This window comes from Lathamus discolor, chromosome 15, assembly GCF_037157495.1.
Source record: "Lathamus discolor isolate bLatDis1 chromosome 15, bLatDis1.hap1, whole genome shotgun sequence".
NCBI lineage: Eukaryota > Metazoa > Chordata > Aves > Psittaciformes > Psittacidae > Lathamus > Lathamus discolor.
The window spans coordinates 3,456,284-3,479,152 of record NC_088898.1 but is presented as its reverse complement, the minus strand read 5'-3'; the positions used below and the strand labels follow the sequence as shown (position 1 = coordinate 3,479,152).

General features: G+C 38.5%; 1 protein-coding gene across 4 annotated transcripts in view; it reads left to right on the top strand.

Moving 5' to 3' along the window:
- The window catches only part of MAPKAP1 (MAPK associated protein 1), a 97,947-nt gene that overhangs the window by 775 nt on the left and 74,303 nt on the right, over positions 1-22,869 (top strand). For all 4 annotated transcript variants that reach the window (XM_065695887.1, XM_065695886.1, XM_065695885.1 and 1 more), the window contains exons 2-4: positions 8,560-8,891; positions 12,627-12,716; positions 17,161-17,309. In XM_065695887.1, the coding sequence (XP_065551959.1) occupies positions 8,624-8,891; positions 12,627-12,716; positions 17,161-17,309 (507 nt within the window). In that variant the 5' untranslated portion in view covers positions 8,560-8,623. The remainder of the gene's footprint in view (positions 1-8,559; positions 8,892-12,626; positions 12,717-17,160; positions 17,310-22,869) is intronic.

Here is a 22,869-nt window from a genome sequence, read left to right as displayed (position 1 = left end):
TGGGTTCCTGCCCTGACTGCTTGGGTGCTCACGCAATGGGTGCTTCTAGTGTTGTCGCATATCGATGTGTTGCTGGTTTGTGGTCGTTTTTTTCACGTGCATGGCAGGTGGTGATCAGAACTAGTGTGCTTGCTGCGTGAATGGCAGTGAGGAGCAAGAAGGGCTCCTGGAAGACAGCCCAACAAATTGATTTCAGTGTTAGTGGAAGCTTAGTGATTGTCTAAATGAGAAATGCTGGAGCCAGGCTTGGATTTTCCAAGCAAGTTCTATGTGAGTTTAGGTTTCAGGGGATTACCAGGTAGATGCAAGGTTGGGAATTAAACTCTCTCATTTATTTTTTTCAAGATCAAAGCAGATCTGTTCACGGACACTTTTTTGGGTTAGATTAAAAAAAAATGAGATCATTGTCTACATATAGACTGTACAGAAATAACTGAAGCAGTGAATTGGAACCAGTTTAGTGCATTTCTTTCTCAAGTCATGTTTCAGGTGTTTCTCATGACACCCTTTCATCATCTCTTTAACTGTTTCACCCAGTTGCAACAAGTAACAGATTGGCCTTCTGATCAGCAAAGGCCTTGGCAGGTGAAGCAGGTTGGAAGAATGATTTTTAAGTGTTTTGTAGCACAAATTCCCTAACCTTCCTAAGCTGTGAGTGTGAGAAACAGACTCCTGCATCGAAGGGTCAGTTATAGTCACAAATTGGACAGCAAATAAGCAGGACACAAACTGCACAGTCCCATGTAGGATCAGGAGATCTGTTTGGCAGCTCTGTCTTGGCTTTGGAGAGGGGCAGTGGCACTGGCTGAGGAAGAGGGAAGGGGAGCTCAGGCTATCCTCAGTTATTCCCTTTGGGTTACTGGAAGGGACAGACTGTTAGCTTTGGAGTGCAACAGCAGAACTGTGGCCATGCAGACGTTAGCAGCACATGGAATACTGTTGTGGGAGCACCAGTACCTCAGCCTGACTGTGTCACTGGTATCATGGTGGTTCCTGGCTGTGGTACTGCCTCATGCCATGCACTGAGTCTGCTGTCAGGTTTTTGGTAGCAGCAGGGCTCCACTTGTCTGAAGTGACCAAGAAAGGGCTTTTCCATTAGACAGTTCCTCTAACAAAGACCCCAAGATGCATTTTAGTATTAATGTGTATGTGTGTGTCTGCTGAGAAGCTTTATTAAACTGCAATATCCATCTCTTCATTGTCTATAAGGTCATTTTCTTATACAGGACAGCACAAGGGTAATCCCTACCTTGTTTCCTTATTGCTTGGGAAGTGTTGTGTCTAAATCAGTTATTCTGAAAGAAAAACAAAGCTCCTTGAGTAAGTTTTTTGTGCTCTTCAAGGAGACAGACCAAAAATTTGTCAAGATGAAAATTAAAAGCCAGAGGAAAGGGAGATTTGTCTGTTGTTGAAGAAACATGAATTTGGCCAGTTACATTTGACATAGAGTCCTAAAGGGGCTTGAACTTTTGGGAGTTTTTTAAGTTGGTGTTACCCCCATGAGCATTTTTGAGGTCAGAAGCAGCTTGCACCCTATTATGTTGTAAAATACAAGATGATGATCATCCTTTTTATGCAGTAAAAATACTTTCATGCAGTCAGAAGTGGAATGGGAACAAACTGAAGAAAACAACAAATATGAAACTTTGTTTTGGCCCGTGCTTCCTTTTAATAGCAGAGTTCTGTGCAGTGAGGCTGGCTGTAGTACTTCAGTGCTGTGCCAGGAGCCTGCGGGCTGGCTGTGGCTACAGTAAGTCTCCAGGCTTTGTCCTGGGTCCAGCCAGGGCAAGCTTTATAAGGCCTGGGGCCTTCAGATGCTTAAACACCTTTCAGTCAAGTTTGGCTTCAGCACATCCAGGCAGCTTTGACACAGCTGTAGAGGTGAGATACAATCGGTTTCAGGATGATGGCACACTTCCAGGCTCACTCTTGAGTTGTGGTGTAGACATGGTTGGTGAGGAATGCCAGGAAAACCCGAACAGCACAGCATCTCTCTCAATATTATACAGGCAAAAAAAAAAAGGTAAAATGTTGGAGCTTCCTGTTGTGTTTGTCCAAGACTGAACTTCGTATAGGTGTTTATAAAGTTTATGGGTTTTTTTAAAGTTCTTGAATGCACAAGAGAAGCCGAATATGAAGTTCTAGTCTAATATTTGAGCAGTCTGAGCCTATGTTTCTATCCTCCTCTTTGCAAGTAGGTGTCTTATTTGTTCATCTTTGGAATGTTAAAGCCTAGCAAATTGTCTTTAAAGCATTTTAGGCATATGAGTGAAAAGTCATGGTTCCATGTAAAAGTGCAGTGCCAAAGTTGAAAGTATTTCTTTCCACCTTTCTGTGCAAACAAAAGTACAGCTTCACCCGCTCACAGGCAGCAACTGCTGCCCCCACTTCTGGAAAAGAGCGTTCGTCAGCAGTAAAAATGAAATGGAAATTGTGATGTGTTATTTAAAAGGTACTTTCCTCTGTTTTGTTATTTTAAAATTGGAAGTTAAGCCTTAAAAAATGAACTCAAATACTCATCTTTTTTCTGATTAGTAAACTGTGATGAATACATGCTGTGAATTGGGGTGATAGGGATTCCAGTGCAGCGGGTCAGCGCAGTAGGACACTGCAGATGTAACGCATGTGTTAGGGTATGCTTGCTAGCCAGCATGGAAAAATAAGCATAATCATAGACATTAAAAATTAAGCAAAGTGTTTGCACATATTTAGATTAGGCAAAAGCCAGGCAAGATGCCGCTTTTCTAAACTGCTCCTATCCAAACCATTCAGTACAATATCAGAATGAAAAATGACAACACTTTGTCATCTGTTCAAATTGATATTGCACTCTTTGCAGTGACAGCTGAAAAGGCCCACAGGTGCCATATAAAGAGGTGACCATGTTGTCATATTTCATTTAGGCATCCCTCTGCAAAGCCATAATTACCTAATTAGGTTGTTAATTAGGAGATTAGCATTTCACTATATTGATAGAATGCTCTTTGCAGGCATGAGTCTAGATACAGATTTGTCTGCCCTAATTTATAATCTCTGCATTTTTTTATACTTATTTATTTGCTTAAAATCTTGGTGCAAGATAGCTCAGGTTAGCTGAAAATCAACTTGTTTGCAATTAAATGAAGATTTGACAAGATCAGGAAACAAACAGAGGAGAGCATACAGCTTCCATACGTACTCCAGTATTACCTTCCTTCTTCCCTAAAGCTCAATAATTAAAATAGCAGAGTTGGTATCATTTGCATCCTGATAGTACAACAACAAAAATGTAGCCAAATTCCAAGCAGTTGATAAATACAGAACTACATAGCTAATGCCAGATTAATTTACAGGTTTGAAAGCTAACAAATAATTTGTGGGAAATTGCATATAATGTCGTGTTTTCTCAGCATAACTTTCACATTCCGGTTTCACTTGTGAAAGAGCTCCTGTTTAAATGACTTCAAATGATTATTCCCTTTTTTATGCTAGGACCCAAAGCTTGAATGACACCTTCTCTAGATAAGTATTCATTCTTAAATGCACTTGAGCTTTTGTTGAAGCATAAACTTAAATTTTCATACATTGTGGTTCGTTTTCCTTTATCCTGCCTGTACAGGAGGCTGTCTGGCATTCGAGGGGGTTGATTATTTGTACTGCTGCAAATACAGATAACCAGAGCCATTTCTTTTGCAATTGCAGACAGAAGTTAACTGTGAAATTATTTCATATAACCTGAATCATAAATTGTGAAGCGTGTTCGCTCCAGTTTATAAGATGTGCGGGGAGAGAATCAATTTTTTATTCTAATCTGCCCATTTTTCTCATTGGTTTTAAAGATCACTTTAAAGAGCTCCAGTCAGAGAGGTGTTTAAGTCCAGTGACTAAGGAAGCCCTTGAGCAATAAGATGACATATAATATTATACAATTCTTCCAGCCTGCTGTATTCTGAGATTATTAGTAGTTGTTTTAGCTCCAGGCTGTACCTTCCAGAACTTGAATGTTTGGAGCATTTTTGTTTACCTTGGATAGGGCTTTAATTGTTTATGACTTCCTCAAGGAGGAAAGCCAATTTAAATATATTTCCATCTTTACGAAACGACCACAAACCCACAGCGTTGCGAAATAGGGGAGTGGAAATTTTTTCCCACTTGTCACTTTTTACTTTTATATTTTAGAGAGCAAAATAACCTTGCAGGGATTGGCTGAAGAGTTTTGTGGAGGAATTTACAGCTGCTTTTAGCTATTTGAACTGAAGGATTCTTAAAATGACTCCATTAAAATCGGTAGAATGTGAAAGTCATAGGTCTTTCCTGTAACAACACATTTTTAGCTGCTAACAGCTTTCTCCAGGTTTTAGCATTTATTCTAGCCTATTTAGAGGTCTGCGAGCAAGTTTCCATGTGTTTGTTAAAACAAACCAGAAAATTCAGTCCAAAATAAATGCATTTTCCCAAAAGTAAGGTAACCCGCAGACTCAACATTTTCTGTGCTCAAGGTCAATTGTTTTCCTCTGAAAACAGCAGTAAGAGCAGGTTGACATACAGTCACAGTCCCACAAGTCAGTGTGGTCCAGCGTTCCCAGCTGTGCCTGCTGTCACCTGCGCTGATGTGCAGGGGGTTGGTAGGATGGATGGGAAGGATGGCAGTCAGGAGAGGTGTGTGTATAGCTCATCCTTTCCCCTTATCTCACACTTGCTTCTACACTTGATGTAGAATAACATGCAAATATGAATCAAGCTGGGTTTGGGATATGCATGTGATTTTGAGGGGAAAGAGCAAAGTGAGAAAATCTCCCTTATATTTAAATAAATACAGTATGTTAAGCAAGCAGGAGGGTCACAAGAGCACTTAGTATGTTGTGATGATGAAGTTGCCTCCCTAACTTCAGATGTGTTCATCTGTGTGTGTAAGGTACAGCCTGTATAACTACATATCCTCTTTCCAAGATCTTTGTGTCACCTACTGGGAGCTGAATAATTTGTAGGGCGTTCTGCATTACTTATCGTATGCTGCGTTATGAATGAGGCTGATCTGCATAACAACCTAGCTTCACTTGCTGCGAGAGTCTATAGATGCCATAAATATAGCAGTGGGTTACTGGAAGAGGAATACTTCTGGTAAAAATAGTAGACTGAGATCCAGCTGTCTGATTTTGCTAAAGTTGCTGCAAAACCTGGCAAGTCATTCAGCCTCTTGATGGTGCAGTTTTACACCTTTGAGGAGGTTCTGTAGCTGCACACAGTTGACAGGAGCACTTCAGCAGTACAGCAATGAGACCAGGAAAAGGGGAGAGAGGGTGCTCATACCCAGGGTGTTGGTCAGGTAGTATGCAGGAAGTAAGACAGGTGGATGATAGGAGGTAAAAAAGAAAGTGAAGGGCTGATTCATCTCTCTCCATGTATGTGTTTGCCATCGTGACAATAACCTGTATATCACATCATACATAAATACCGTTATGGTTGCATAGGCTTCACTTTGTTCTCTTCATTTTTAGTGCTTTCATAGAGTATGCTTGACAGCTGTCTGCAAAGTATTTTATTTAGTAGTAGAATAATATCTCTGTAGTGCAAGTATTAAAAGACCATTTATTTTTTGTTTGTGATTGAGGAATGTGTGAGTTGCTGAGACTCAGAAATCCCTGAATTCATTAAATTCAGCTATTACCTGTGGATGTAGTAACAGTGTGTGGGTACCAGGACCACAGAAGCAGCGGAATGCTGGCACCTCTCAGTGGATCTAGAAACTGATCTCCTACCTGTGATTTTACTGGAACTGATGACATGGAGGCTTCAAATATGTGTGTAAAGGTCTGCAAAATCGAGCTTTGCTTCTCTGAATTCTTTTACTTCATTGGAGGTCATTGTTCCACAGACCAGGTTGTACAACCTAATTGTGTTTTGCCTTGATTAAAAGGAGGAACCAGTTAGAACTGTGTAGATAACAACTACTGAAAAAAATCTGAACTTTTCTTCTGTTTTGGGTTTTTTTTTTTTGAGGGGTGTTAGCTGTTCATAGAAATTGCAGTTCACAGTAATTTATTGAGAAATCAGTTTTAACGTGTCCTTTGAAAAATATCAAGGTGGGGGGAAGAAAAAATGTATTTGTGTTAAGCTTTAGTTTGAAACCGAATTTCTGCAAATTTCTCACTGTTCGTGTTTATGGGAAAAGTGATTGCATATGTAAAACTGTAACGAAGCTTGGCTAATTTAGCACATGGTCTGTTAATAGCGTGAAGTCGGGGTGCAGAGTATAAAGGTAAAATTCTCGCATCTGCTGTTACATGTTGTTAACTCCCTTAGCAGACATTAAATCATTTCAAGTACAATAATAGTGTGGGAGGTAAATTAACTAACCATTAACAATCTTATAAATACACAATTAACATGCCAACATTTATATGACACATTGATGGGGCAGCAGTAATTTTTGATTGGGAGTTTGTAGACCTTTTAGAAGCCCGAGGCGGTTGCTTAGTTAAACAAGTTCTTACTGCTTGCAGGTAAGCATGGCTTTTGCTAATGAGTGGTCTGTGAGGAATTAGATTTAAAGAACATTCTCAGTGCACTTTTAAAAATACCCATGCACAGTACTTTTCTGAGTCTGTGTTCTCTACGTCGCACATACTAGTCACACTTAGGGGCCTTTAACACGTAAACCACAGCCAGGAGACAGCTGCCTTGTGGTAGGACATTTGCCTTATGGCCTCTCACGTGGAGGACTATGAGATGTCCTTTGGGGAGAGGAGGCCTACTTTCTGTAATGGAAATAGTCAGAAAATAGAACTTTGAGTTGGAACGTGGTGAGGTTAACTGGGACCTCTGGAGACCTGGTCCTGCCTCCCAACTTGGAGTGGGGCCAGCTCAAGCACGTTCCTCAGGGCCTCATCCAGTTGGGTTTTGAGTATGTCCAAGGATACTGATGAAAAGTGTTTAGCTAGTAGCATAATGTATTAAAATGTATGGTAGGTGTAGTGTATTAATAACAAGCAGCATGTCAGGTTTTTTCCTCTACCATTCCTTTATTGAATTCCTTCTTGCTGCTGGGCCTGTTGTTTAATATAATACTTTTGGATTTGTCTGTTTGAGTTTTTTTTTAAAGCAGGAGTACAGTCTTGCGGGGGGGGGAAGAAGGCAATATTTGTGGCCAAGGGAGCAAAAAAAGCCTTAAACTATGAAGGATGTAAATCTGGTGAATGTTCTAATTAGGGGGTGCTTGGTAGTAGGGAGGATACTGATAGGGATGGTGGGTTTGCAATTTACAATACACCTTCAAAATTTTGGGGTTTTCATGATAAGATGGGTGTCCAAATAAAGTATCACCTTTGCTTCCAACTGTTTAAATGCAGAAGCTGCTTCATGGGGCTTTATACATTAACACACTTTTCCCCTTGGAATTATACAGGGGAAATTATGAAATGTGTTTTCCTGGAGCAAGCCTGTCTGATGCTTTCGTTCACTTTCTTCTGTTAAAGTCTGCCAGGAAAAGGCCAGCTGCTTTTATGAGATTTTCATGGGATATGGCTTTGTGTGATTTAAAATTGTTCCTTTTCCTTTAGTATTTTATTCTTGCTGGCAGCAGTTTTGCGAACAGCAACTGTAAAGCTTGGTTTTGTTGTTCCTGTGTTCAAACTGCTACATTAACACATATAGTTCTGTAGCTGGTATTAATACATTGTCCTCTTATCCTCTGATATGCAAGTGATTAGAAAAGCAGTGGGGATTTTGAACTTGGGGCCAGGCAGGAGCACAGAGTCGCCCCTTTCAGAGGCAGTCCAGGTTTGAATTAGCTTAACACATAACTGTAAATCCACAGCTACAGTAAAACAGGATAACAGTGTGAGTGTGGCTTGGCTTTTGTGGTTTGGGTCTTTTTTTTTAGTCCTCTACTTTATTTTGTAAGGCTGCTTGAGTACTCTGAATGAAATATTTTAGGTAAGTGGCAATTACTGCTGTTAAAGTGCTTAAGAATTCAGATGTGTGGTATATGATCGTAGAGCTTTTTCTCTATTACAACAGTTACCCTACGTGAAGCACTGTGCAGCAGCAGATGTTCAATATTCTGCTCTGAGATACTAACCTCTTTATGTTTAGATTTTTTCCTGGAAATACAAAACCCAAAGAGGGTCCATAATAAAGTAATCAGAGAGTTGGCATGTAGAGGCAGAAGGAGAACAGTAACACGTTATGATGATGGGTGAAAAAGAAATTCAAATCCCAACCTGGTTTTGTAAGCTTATGAATTTGAACGGACAGATGTTTCTCGTGTGTATTTTCTCTGTGGCCTTCTCTCTATAGTACTTAGAGTATTTTGCCTTACAGCAACCTTTCGTTGTAGAGTAATGGGACCTGTCTGTAGGTGTCTGTTGTGTTCTGTTACCTTGGGATTCAGGTTTCAAGCTGTCCTCCAAAACCACTATTCTTTATGCAGTGCAACTTACATGAACAGGAGCAGAGTTAAAATAATTCACTGTACAAAGCTGAGTCAGGTTTTGTGCATCTAAAATACAAACCTTCCTGAGTCAGGGTTTGCATTTTGTTGATTGTTTTCCTAAAGTGCTGTGTATATTATATTTCTAGGTACATATGTCCATGAAACAAGATGGAAAGAAGATAGTATAGTGAAGTGTTGGACTGGTGTTGGATGGACAGAATGGCTTTCCTGGACAACCCTACAATTATACTTGCTCATATTCGGCAGTCACACGTGACCAGTGATGACACAGGGATGTGTGAAATGGTCCTGATAGATCACGATGTTGACCTGGAGAAATTTAATCCCTCGTCAGCATATGGGGACAGTGGTTCAGAAACACAGGGAAGCAATGGTGAGACTCAGGGCTATGTATATTCCCAATCAGTTGATATTACCTCAAGCTGGGACTTTGGAATCAGAAGACGATCAAACACAGGTAAGTGATGTTTGCAGCCAAGATCACATTAGCCTTTTAAATTTGGGTTCTATTAGTCTGGCTTATATGAACAAGTCAGAGCATGACTAGCTGGGTATGTGTCAAACTTTTCCTTTTGTAATGTCAAGACCCTTTTTATAAAAGGACGTGTAATGATTCAGTTACTTTAGTGTGCTGTCAGCTGAGTTTTAATTGTTGTTTTGCTTATTCATGTACAAAGGTAGTCAGTTTTATATATAAAAACTTAAAACTATAAAGACATCAAGTCTAAATCTAAAGTACACAAACAGTCTTTGATGTTTCCATTGTTAATGTCTGGAGGGATGTTAACTTTTGAACAGGATGGTTGTTTCCTGAGAAGAATCTACCTAGTGAGGCATCAAATCTATTCATTATAAAAGGGAGGAGTGATGTTTGATGTGAGCTGATGATTTGTCTGTGTTTTGTCTTCTGAAATTTTGTTTCTGGGAAAACCCTGAGCTGGATTTGAGTTAACAAATGAGAAAGTTTGAGGGTGTACCTAGTTTCAAAATATGCTGTTTGTCTTGACTGGAAGAAAGCTGTCGTATTTGTTGTTTCACATGAAGGATATTGAGACTTCTGCTTGTACCCAAGGGATGCTATGAACAAAAGTTCTATGATATAAAATATATATGAAAAGGTTGGTGTGGGGTGGTCAATACTGATCTCTCTTTGGGGTTTTTTTTCTGTGTTACAGTGTATATATACATTTCATATGGTTTCTGAAGGTATTATAACACCACCTAGAGCTCAGAAAAAACATCTGTGCTCTACCTAACAAGTAAAGCACTGTATGGTGTTGAATATCTTGAAACACCTTTTATGACTAAGAAGTTGTCAAAAGTACCAGAAAAGTCATGGCACTGATCTCCTGTCATGGAGAGTTAGATGTGGAAATAAGACAAATATATAGCTGCAGCTGACTGTAAGGCACAGGGAGAAGGTTGGTGTGCTAGGCTGCCTAGCATTGCTGTGGAGGTCTTGCTTAGTTCTGTTGATGGCACAGTTTATGGGGAAGGAGGGGCAAAGTTTAAAGTCTTGTAGAATTGCTCAAAAAAATGATTGTGAAGGATTATTTCCCCAAGTGAGTAGGCTGATAGAATAATCTCCATCTAAATTAGGGGTTGAAACCATTTCAGTTTCCATCTGTCAGCATATTCCAAAATAATGGTTAGGACACTCAGTCCATTAGGGAGCCAGGTTTTTGCCTCTTTTCATCTGGTGCATCTTCAGTGTTCTGTTGCCTGTGCTGGTCCCAGCAGGAGCCTAATGCAGTTACTAAGGGAATCAGGCTCTGATTTGAAATGGAGTGGGGTGGAAAACAGCCCACGAACAATGTGAGTTGATCAGTACTGTACCCTTGCAAAAAACCAGGAAGAGGAATAAATAGGAAGTTCACTGTTTTAGTATAAATGTTTTTGTATTATAATGCCATTTTGTATTATTTGTATTATTGCAGTGATAGTGTCTTCATAAATTGTAGCAATAATGTGTTACTGTAGAAGACTCAACACACTTCTGCAGAGACTACAAAAGTGTTGGTTGTTAGGTGGTCCTCACTGGGGTGTGCAAATTTGGAAATGAATTTTATGTGCATTCTAGTATGAAAGTTATCCCCTTAGTCCTGAAAGCGATGTGTACTGGGTGAGACATGATAGGGTATTGTTTGTGCAGGAGCTGCCTGCCACTGCATTCCTCCTCCTAGGAGGAAAGCAAGTTTTGGTTCTGGGCTCTATCTCCTCACTACCTCCTTTCCACCATATCCTGAGGGGTGAAACCAGTACAGTGGAGGCAGGTCTGTGTGGAGTGGTGGGGATGTGGGAAACAGCAAAGTCTCCCAGTGCTGATGGCTGGAAACAAAGGCTCATCTAGTTGCTAATAGTTAATGAAACAAGAACTACATTTGGTCAGTGACATTTGTCACACAGAAAGCTTTCCAACTAGCGTGCTTCTCATGAGAATGAAGCTTGAATAATTCAGACTTCTAATAGGTACTGATAATTCCATCTAATTTGGAGTTGCTGTAGTACAGTCCCACAGTAAATGGTCACTGGTGACCAGTTGTAGGTAGAGGAGTAAGATGGAGTTAGTGGAGATGGTCGCTGCTCTTTAATGTGTTTGTTTGGCAAGAGGCAAAAAAACCCAAATAGGATAAAAATATGCATGATTCTTATTCTGTGTTTTTTCCTTTATCCATTGTGATTTACCTACATTATCCATGTGATTTATCCACATGATATACATGTGAATCTTGAATCTAGCACTTATTTCATGATGGCCGATTTGGGAAGAAAGGGGTTGGGGAGGTAATTTTGAGGTACAGTTTCTAGAGTAATTGGGGGGGAAAAATAAAGAAGTCGTTTGGCTTTTTTCCTTTCAGAACAAGAGCACAACAACAGTGTTTTACCCAACATTTAAACTTACAAGTGGGGATACTTCTCTCATGTCATTAGGAGTAAGATACAGAGTTATTTAGGCATTAACCTTACATTGGCTTAAGTGGGAAATAAACATCAAAGTCTGTGTGTTTGTACCTTAAACCGCTTGCTACAGCTGTTAAACCTCAAAGTATTGGTTTTTTCATCAGTTTCCAGCTGGGGAGGGAATCACTTCTGTGTCCATAATTTGGTTCAAAGAGTAAATGTAAAAGAATAATAATAGAAAATGTTTATTAACCTTTTTTTAATTGGTGAAATTGCTCAGGGAACTCAAATTGTATCTAAAAATTGTCAGAGTAATTTAGCATTTTAGAATCTCTTCTACAAACTCAGCTAATGAATGATCTCAATACATCAAAATTGCTAATATATCCGGGAAATTGTTTCTTTCAGTGCTCGACATTATTAGTCCTACTTTTCAGTCTAATCTGCTTTCTTATTTTGAATGGCTGCTTCACAACATCAGTTATTTCTTGTGGTCATTGTCTTGAGTAGCTTCTACCAGGTTTAGGTGACCATTTCCTTAGAGAGACCTTACTGTTAACAAAAACATAATTTAAGGTATTACCTGGTACCCTGGTCTCTGAGTTCTTTCATCTCATAACTGTTTGAGGCTTTTTTCCAAACCGTATTTTGAAAATGGAGACAAAATATACATAAAGAAATATTATATTCATTTTAAGATTTGACTAATGTTGTGAAGATACAAATCATTTATTTTACTACCTATAAACTGTTTCAGCACACTGAAGAAAAAGCTATGCTAATTTATATAGCTTTGACATTTTATAATTTTCATGATTTTTAGATAAAGGATTTTATATTTAAAACTTTAATAGTCTAGTCTGAGTTCATTTATCTTTAATTTTTGAAACGGGTAGAGTAATTCATAACAGTAATTTTATTCCTGTAATGTAATATTCACTTCAGTTCATTTGTGCATTAAAATTCCTTTAAGACCGTTATTAATGATTTATATAATGAAATGTCATATTAATCACAGAAGTTTTCACATTTTATTATTCTCTTCCATGTTAATACTATCTTTATGATCTCTATTAATGTTTTATATCCTCTAATTTCAATTATAAATCAAGAACATTTTCATGTTTTTGTTGGTATTTGCTTTTCAGGGGTGCCACCTTTAAAATTTTATGACTTTTCCCCCTACATATGCAGTATAAAACATCTTTATTCATATAAAGGTAGTTAATTATGTCTTTGTTTATAGTAAACTTTCATTGACAAACTTATAGTTATCATATTTCTTTTCAAGCTCAGAGACTGGAACGTCTGCGGAAAGAGAGACAAAATCAAATAAAATGCAAAAACGTTCAGTGGAAAGATAGAAATACTTCTTACTCAGGTAAAAAAGAAAAGACCTCCTATTTTCCTACTGTGTTTATTTCTCCTTTTGATGGTTACAACATTTTCCATTCGTAATTTTCATGTCAGCTTTCAAAACGTAGAGGAAATGCTAATTATTGTATTTGCCTCCCATGCCCCAGTTGCCTGTTTCCCATAGTTTATTGCAGGGGGGTGGTGTGCCACAGGGGTCTCATTTGTTTTCAGCTATCATTAGGGCGTTCCAAATTATTAGTAAAAGCAAAGTAAAGAAAATACATTTCAAACCTAGTCTGCTGGTCTGAGCAAATTTGAGTGGCTGCATTATTTATTTTTTTTTTTTATATAAGGTATTAATACAGTGTTTGTGTTTTGTCTTCTTGTAGCATCATTGTCTTCTAAGGCTTCTCTTGTCTCAGTAAGCAAGAAATGGAGGTAGCAAAGCTCGGTGTTACTGTGAGGTCTGTAAGGAGCAGGACATATCTTTGCTGACTGGCAAGTGCCTGCATTCAGAATGCAGGATCCACCTAAGCTGTGGCTTTCCAGCTGTTTTCAGTGGCATTTGGTGTGCTTGATGGGATGAAGAATTTTGTGAAGTTGACTCTTACAGATAATTTTTGTGGTTACTTTTCTAGATAAAGGGAATCTTAATCTTCAGAAATAATGTATCTATATGATCTACTTAAATTAAAGTGTAATAAATGCTGCCTTACCTTATCTAGCCTTTCCTTGGGAAAACCGTTATCACTCATTTCTTACAAAAATATGCTATCCTTTTTTAAATTATATTACTATTTCTGACTGAATGTCCTGCATAGTTTAAACTGTAATACATGAAATGAAAAATCTATCTCGATTCTCATATTTTATAGCTCAAGCTAGTATCTATTCCTGTTATATTTGACATACATTCAAACCTTTACATGGTCTGTCGTGCCTACTTCTTGTAAAATTTGTGTGTATCTTAATGAGGTCTCCTTGTAATCTCCTTTTTTTTGCCTAAATCCCTGTATCTTCCTGGCTGTCATCTGCAGAACCTTCTCCAGCTCTACAATATCTCTTTTTAGAGGAGTGAACAAAGCTCCTCACATGAGCAGCACGGTTGCACTAATCCTGAGGACAGTGTTCAGCTTGTTTGATACCTCTGTTAATGCATTCTAAAATGTTTTTGCCTTTCTACTTCTGTAAGCAGAGTTGTAGGTTTTAAAGGTTAATCTACCATAACCTCCAACTCTCTTTGCTCAATATTTTATAGCATTTGACCAATGATGATGCAATTCTCTCTCTTTATTCCCATCTATATACTGCTTGATACTGCTTTACACTGAATTGCACTCAGACTCCAGTCCCCTGCTGTGTCTATGCTGCCTGTGTCATCTTATTCATGTGGGCTCCACCACAACATTTAGCTCCTTTTATGTGCTGCCCTGAAGATAGACATAATCTGTCAGGCAGCAGTAATGGAGGAGTCCCCCTCTGTAGGAATGTGCTCCCTGCTGCAGAAGAAATTTGAATAAAGAAATAAGTTATGTGGAAACTCCAGGCGCTCACTCTCTATTGGCAGAGCTGATTTTCCTTCTCTGCTCAGTCACTGAGATTCTGCACGTTTCTCACTTATTTACATGATGAACACCACAGTAGGAAGAGGCCAGAAAAGAAAGGAGCCTTGGAAAATATCCACTGTGTCCTCCTCCTCCTTGTCAAGTGTGTGTGTATGAGGCTTTGTTCTGTTCCTCGAGTTCAGCATTATTGGCAAATATGTGTAAGAGCAATAGCAACAGAAATAGCTGCTCTCAGATGGGGGGAATTTGGCTGCCCTCTTCTGACTGAGCTTTAGACAAAGTCGAGCCTATGGTTGAACCCATGCAAACTGCAAGGGTGCTGAAAAGTTGTTGGTTTGTCCTTTGTTAGTCTGGTGACACCACCTCCAGTGATCATTCACTCCTCAGAGAGATGCCTTGCTGTAGAGAGAATCTCTTCTAAGCATCTCTGCTGTCCTGCAGTTGGATCTGTAGTTGCAATTTGAGGCATCTGGCAATTTTGTATTTGTGATTTCCATTTTTAATTACTATGTACAGAAATAAAGGTATGCGAACCAGGATAAAGGGAAGTGAGAGACAAGTAATTTTGTGTATGGTAATGAGGGGGGGAAGAATATTTTCTGCTCATCATCTGTTTCCCTGCTGTCATGAGCCAAGCTGTTTGCTTTGTCAGGAATGAGTTTGAGAGATAAGATGGTAGTAGTGTAAAGACTTGAAAAAGGAAATCTGCATGCATTTGGAGGTAGGTAGAGGTTTAGCAAACATAGAGGTGCTTCAGGGGTAGCTGACTGACTGGAAGTGGAGGTCTGGTTGGTTTTGTTCTGTGGTGCCACCAATTCACATCACCTTCCTGTGCATCAGTTCTTTATCAGTAAAATGAATGTTTCAGCTTCGTGCAGCGTAGAGATCAAATCCTGTTAGTGATAACAGTCCGTGGGTCCTGTAAACCGAATAGGGATATACGCACAGAAGGTTATCCTTTTTATTAAATACTAGGTATTTTTAGATAAAAGCAAGAAATAAGGCATTGTATTTACATCTTACATTCATTCATTTCGGAGCATATAAAATGTAAATTAACTATATATCGAGGGAATCTTTCAAAAGCCTTGCATTCAGCCCACACAGAATAGCTCATATGGCTAACAGAACCACAGAAGCTGAAAAGTACGTATAATGTAGACTCATGACAAAACTTAGTTTTAATTAAGAATTAAAAATTATGCAATTAAAGCAGTTTAATACAAAAATATGATGGTTTTTTTCCCTGAAATTTGAGAACTTAAAATGTAGGGTGTTTTTTTCAACGTTTGTAATTGGAACTCTTGCAGCCCAAGTCTGTTAGGAATTAACTGACAAAATGTTCAGTGGAAGATGGTAATTCTTCAGGAATCTTGCCCATCTTCTGGGGTTTTGTACAAATCTTTAGGAGGTTTTGGGTGTTTTTTCCTAAATGAGTTGATTTTTGAAATTATGAAGGTTTCTGGAAAAGGAAAACTGCAGTCAGGCACCCGAATGTACTGTAATGAAACCCTCCGGTCGTGTGAGAGATTTGATTTGAGTAAAAGCTGTGCAACACTCAAAGCAAAGCAGATGTCACACAAAAAATCAGAAGAATTCTTGAGATCCTCTTTTTGTACATCCCAACAAAGGAAACAGTAGACAAATCATCTTAACATTTCCCTAGAGACAAAAGGTGAAGATAGAATACTTGCTTTTTCACTTGAACCAATAAAACTGTTATATTACATTCCAAGGTTCAGAGTACTTCCCAAAGGCTCAAGAAATACCAGTGACGGGTAATACCCTAGCATAACTGTAACTGAGACTGGGGTTTTATTTTTTACATGGAGATAAGCTTGCTACAAAAACCAGAATACCTCATGGAGTTTAAGTTGCCACATTTAAGAGATTTAATCAAGCTCTTTTGGTTCATCGCAGCCTCTCACAAGCCGGTTGCGTATCTCCTAGTGCCACTGTTTAGCACTTTTGCCAACTGTCTGAGTTTTCAGGCAATCTGCTGATAAAATTAAATTCAGCTTTTGACTAGTTATAATTTGTCAAGTTTTAATTTCATCTTTTAAGAAAATTAACCAACTCCCTGCAGGTTTCCTTTCCCTGGAGGAGCAACATGTAAATCTCTGAGATGCGAGAGAATCCAAATGGAGGAACACAGAGCGGAGCTGGCCTAGGAGAGCTGGTGTTGGTTCTGTTGGTTCTCAGGCAGTGATTGATGGAGTTTGGGGATACCTGGCTCCTAGAGCAGATGTGGAAAAACCTTGTCCAGATTCAGTCATGGCTTCTTGCAGATGAGACCCATCAGTACTAATATGCTAAAACACCCTGGGCCCTGTCCTGATTTTGTAGTGTCCTTATAAGAAGCCCTATTTTTTTAATTTTTTTAACTTTTGCTGGAAATTCAGCTCTTCATAGAAAAAGTTCTGTTTGTCAGAGTTGTTACGAGCCTTCCAAGGACACACAAAGAACTTGCCCTTAGCACCTTTGGTTTTAGCAATTTGTTTGGTTTTAATTATCCAGGCTATTTGTCTGAATAGTGTTTTCAGGTTTGAGGGGTTTTGTGAGAGGAGACCAAATCCAGTCTACCATGGCAAAAATATCTTCTTTTAGGTCAGGTGTAGTCCCAAGCCTGCTGCTGACAGCACATGATGTGGTAATGGGGTAGTATAGTATTGTCCTGTAACATAGCATGATACCATGTGTTTCAAGCTCTGTTGGAAATGCTTCTGCATGGCCTATTATAGATGTATCAACAGTTCTTTGGCATAGCATTTACTGTGAATTTAGAAATGGAAGTTTATATACTTGATTTTTTTTCTCCCTCTTACAATGTTATCTTTCTGTGGTAAGCAGTAGCCTCTGTACATCTCTTAGAACAACTACTCTGATCTCTTTTCTGACCTACAGCAGAGGAGCTGAGCTCGCTATTTGAGAAAAAGAATTTCCGAGTAAAATCTCCATGTTCTGGGAAGCAGTCAATACTGTCTGTGCGACTGGAACAGTGTCCGCTGCAGCTGAATAACCCCTTCAATGAGTACTCAAAATTTGACGGCAAGGTAGGTGGACCAAATGGTTTTCTCTCCTATCCGGGAGTTTCCTGACCTGAAGATGGTAGGCTTTAGGCAGTGACTTATCGTGTGCGTTTACTTGTTCAAGCTTTAACTAGACTTTATAGTAGGCCATCAGTTATTTTAAAGTGGACATCTAGAAACATGCTTCTTTTAGTCTGAAATACAATGGGTCCAGGTTTGGTAGAACACTTTCTCGTATTTTCATTACAAAATGATGGTGTTACCTTTAGGCATACCTTACCTTGCTCTTTTCTTCTCCAGCTGGTTAGTTAGGTACATGTTTCGTGTGGCAGAACCCTAGGCTACATCTCTCTACAGAGCTCATGGTGAGACCCTTTGTATAAATGATTGGTTATTTGGCATTTAAAGCAAAAAAATCTATCTGGCTACATAACCATAACTTAATATTCCATGTTTTATGCTGTCTTTATCCTCAAAATGCTCCAGTGACTGTGGGAAAAGCCACTGTCTGTTTTGAGGGTGTAAAGCTGAAATGTCATTGGGTCAATAGCTGGAACAAAAAACGTTCTGCTACTAAATGTTCTGCTCAAGTACTCAGTTCTGTAATACACAGAGAGGAGGTTCACTGAAACCTGGTAGGTCAAATTCACTCCTTGACTGCATTCCTCTGAAGAGTTTGCATTTGGTGTCCCTCAGAGCTGTAGGTAACTGTCTTTCCTTGTGTGCAGTTTACTTACTCTTTGTTGTCAAGTATTTTTCTCTGCCATAAACTCTGGAAACACAAAATACAAACATGGGTGTAATGTATCAGTGTCATTGTTCCAAAACAATTATAAATACTGCACTGATATGTTTTCTGCTGGATTTGTCTGTGGAATCTCCTGTGGGAGTGTGAAGTTTGAGCTTCATTACCATTGTGATGGAAGAATTTCATATTCTGTTAAGTATTCTTGAAGTGGAAAGTCAGACATGTAATTCCACTAACATGTCTAGAAGTAGTCAGAGGATTTGTGAAATGGTAACTTTTAGACTATGAAGCCCACATAGCAAAATAGACTTTTGGTATTTTATACTTACTAGCATGTAGGAATTAGTCCTAACTCATTTAGAGGTATTTTAATGGTTACAAGTCCAATATGTCTTTGTTCTAAACTCAGAGCTTGCTGTTGTTACATCATTTCAGTTTGGCAAATGTTTAAATGTACTTCCAACAGTCATGCACAAAGGAAGTGAAGATAAAATACTACTTTCTTAAGAGAACTGTACTGTAATTCAGTGGTGTCCCAGTCTTCTGGTTTTAATACTTGAGCATGATTTGGGCTACCTCATAGGCTTCCTCAGAAAATTGAGGAACTTGAGCATGATATCTTCCCACTTTGATGATCCAAAGTACTTTTTACTGTATTTACAGGAATCATAGATGACTGTAATGAGCATCTTAATTTCCATATTTTAAACTCGGATACATTTAGCAGGTGTTTGGTCCATTTGACGACATTTGTACTATGTGTATTAGTTTGAGATAATAATGAAATACCTGACTGTTGCTCAATTGTGATTTGTAGGGTATGATACAAATCAAGTTGATTGTGATCTAGAAATCAAAATACCTTTTGAACTCTTGAGAATAATTACATTATCATTTTGTTAGAGTATAATCTCGCTATATTAACAGCATCATTTATATTACTCTGGTAAGTGTGTCAATAATATGCTTATAGAATTTATTCTCTCTGCATATGTTGTCTATTTTAAATACCTACTGGACCATCTAAGATCTAGAAGAAACATTATGTTCTGTAGTGAGTTATTTTACTTCAGTTTTGTTGTATTTTCAGACAGTAATGTAAATTCAAAAACCATCTAGCTTTTAAAAAGTGTTTTTAATGAAATATCACAGGTCTCATTTATTTTTATTGATAATAGATGAGTAGTATTTTTCACATAAATACAATTCTTTCAGGAATAGTGCATGACTTATTTACATAATTAACAGAGCCACATATCTCTTGGGGAAATGGTACATAATTGGGGAGAGGCAGGGGGGATGAGGAGGGGCTAGGGGCCTAATTAAACATGTCTTAAAAAAAAACCCTACTTAATTATGTATTTACTCAAGGGATCACAGTGGCTCTGAAATCTTTAAGATTATAACTAGGCTTTTGGTTTATGTATGTATATCTGGGGGTTGTAAGGCAGATTTCAGCTTGAGTAACACCCGTTTTGTGGAGCACTGGCAAAGCATGAGGAGAGCTCTCTACTTGCCATGTTGAAGCTCTTTGTTCATGTGTGCACTCAATTGCATTCTGAATTGTTTTAACTTACCACTAATTCAGCTCCCTAACGGACCTGAAATCAAATAAAACCATTCTCTTCAGGGGCCTTCCCTGCTCCCTCCAACATTTGATGTATTGTTTCAGCTAATCGGTTAAAAATAAGAAAACACTGCATGCTCTAATATCAACCAAGCCAATTTATTAATATGCTTACATCTTGCAGGTGTTTTCTGCAAGACAGAGTGTCTTTTTCATAACCACTTCTGCAGTTTTATGAAATAATAAAATTTTAAAGCACTCTAATTTCTTCTTCTTCTGATCAGTTCATTAATTATCAAAATAGTAGAGAATATGCCTTGTGAAATGCAACTGGAAGCATTCGAATCAGCTCCAGAGTTCAGGTAATTCTTGCCGTACAACTACACAAGATGGGTCTGTGGCTTCCATGTACATGGTAAACGTCAGCTTTTAACAAAAGACACACACACACAGGGTATCTACTGTTGGCTTTACCTTCAAGTTTTTCCTTAGAACAGTTAAAGTAAACCAAACCCCTGCATCTGTTTGCGTGGTTTGTGTATCGTGTGGGTTGTACATCTTGGTTAATGAATCCTGAAAATTCTTGCTAAGAATATTGTATGAAAAGAAGCCTTTAGTTATTTATAATTACTTTTTCATGTGTGTAATTACTTGAAGGCTTAAGAAGTCGGAGTCAGATTTAAGCGTAGGATTTCCTTTATCTGCACACAGATTAAATTATCATCCATTTTATGGATAAATCTATATTTCTGCTTATAGAATTTGGAAAATCAAACTTTGATGGCTTTGATTGTTCCAACTTTTAATAAGGTTGGGAAAATAAGACTGACCATAGCACAGATTGGAAAGTCATAGCCAGACACTGCAACTGAAACACTGGAGTATTGTAATGGCTCGTTTCAGTGACACAACTGTGAGATTCACAGCATTAGCTTCCCTACACGTTACCTACCTGCTTTCATTAATTGCTTTAAAAGCATGAGTTATCTTTTCATTCTCTAGATATCCAGACTATTTCTTTTCAAATCACAAGTGCAACTTGCACGAGTTCCTGGAAAGCGTAGCGATGAGTTTGTTCTGAGATATTAATCTTCAAGGGTCCTGATTTAGTACAGTATTAGTGTCAAGACTATTCAACCACATGACCATTCCCACTAGTAAGAAAAATGTTACCAAGATGTATTTAGTTACTGGAAGAGGAAAAAAAATCATGCTAGGATCAAACATCCAGTTTTGTAGGAGCCGTGTACTGAATGTGTAACTCCTGCTAAGGCCTCTATTTTACAGTTCCCCTTGAAATAATCTCTGAAGCCAACCCACATCCATTTTTCTTCCAAGTCTCTGCTTCCTTTAAGAAATTTTAATCATTAAAATGTCAGTCCTGTTCTTGAGATATTCGCCACCAAATGGATGCTCCTACATCCCCAGCAGGATGTTGGTGGACAGAGAAGTGTTCCAGGGCAGTCAAAAAAGAGGTGCAAAATAGTCAAGGAAGTCAAAATGTAAAGAAAGGATCATTCAGCTCTAGAAGAAACTTGAGTTAGAAGGCCAGAAACCTTCCCTACGTGCAGTCCTAGAGTGTTTTTCTCTCTATTTTCATGACTACTAGTTGAAAATGCAGCTTTAAGGAAGTCTGCATTTTCTGACCTTAAAGGGGTTTGTGAGTTAAGTTGACTACTGGAGACGGTTTAAACAAAAATAGTTCAGCATGATCTTTGCCTGGGCAGATGTTGAAAATCCTATTGTGAGGAATGCTACCGCTGTATGGTGTTAGGTTTCTTGTGGTTAATTCTGGTAATGGGTTAAAACCCAACAATTTCTCTTGTAGCAACTGTTTCAAAAATGATGCTGTAGGAAGCAGGGGGGAAGGGCTAATTCATGAGTGCTAATTGCTTGGCTGTTAATTTTCATAAGTGTTGATAGAAGCAGTTCCTTAAATTAAACTTTGTTTAAAATGTATCAGGGGAAATATTCCACAATGTTGGGCCCGAAGTGAAAATTAATATGAATGCTCTGGCAATTAACACGTACTGGTTAATAGCTTTTAGCAGCATTTTGGGATGATAGTCCTTAAATACATTTTTGCATGCTGCTCTTGTTTCAGTCTTGTTTGACTGTATGTCTGGATAATCGTGAACAAATGTTTTCCACAATCTCCAGTATTAAATAGCTTTACTCAAAGAAAGTAGATAAAGAACTCAAGAAAGAAGCAATTCTGCTTTAATTAATATGGAAAATGTCTAAAATAATTAATCCAGGATTAAAATATGTGTGAAAAAATGCTTTTTCTTCCTTTTTTTATTTAAATGTTTTGCCCCTAAGCTGAGTAGAATGATCCTCATCTGAATCCTAAATAAGTTTACGTAGGTTTTTTTAAAGCATTTGCTATTCTACCAGTTTTAGTGGTTTGCATTCTGCCTGCATTCTACCGATGTTGGATTACATTATATTTGCCTCTATATATTTTATCTTATAATTACATATTAATATATGTATTATCACATAAGTGATAACACTATAAACAGCTTTATTTCAACTATTTTAGCAGAGTGCAGGTAGTGTGCAAACCGCTTCCGCAGAGCTGGTTTGCAGTAGAGGATGATGGACAAAACCAGGATGCCAGGGGAGCAAAGAGCCCCAGAACTGGTTCTCAGACACACAGTCAGCAGCTTCTTGCTCATCCCAGTTCAAAATCTGCGCTGCAGGTCTTCAGACACCTTAAGTAAGTGCCAGAAACATGGAAAGGTTTTGTGCTCTCCCTTTGGTGCCCAGCGACTCCTGTTCTTATCCAGTCAAGAGAACCTGGGAGGGAAATCTCAATACTGAGTCTCTCGGCGTTCGTGATGTGTGTTGCTGATGACATAGGGTTTCATAACTCTGTTCTTTGTAGCATCACAGGCTCTACTGTACAGAGAGTGATTCTAGTAATGCTTTTGTTATGATGAAGTTTTTTAACTGAAAAATTACCACTTTCTGAAATGAATTTTCTTTCATAGGAAGTGATTAACATGAGTCGTGCTGGGGACCGAGTTGTATTTGAATGCAACACCCCTGCATAAAGAATGCCTGGTTTGTTCTTTACTGTGTTGAAGCTGTAATGAATGTGATGCCTCATCAGTGCACTTCACTGTTTTCTCTGCCCCTGAAGATTCAGTGGGGTGTGCTGGGTAGAGAGGAGCCCTGCACAGAGGGACCCATCAAATACTGCAATGGAGGTTAGAGCACAAAAGTCCTTGCATGCCCTTACAGTGATTAAAATATATTAAGCT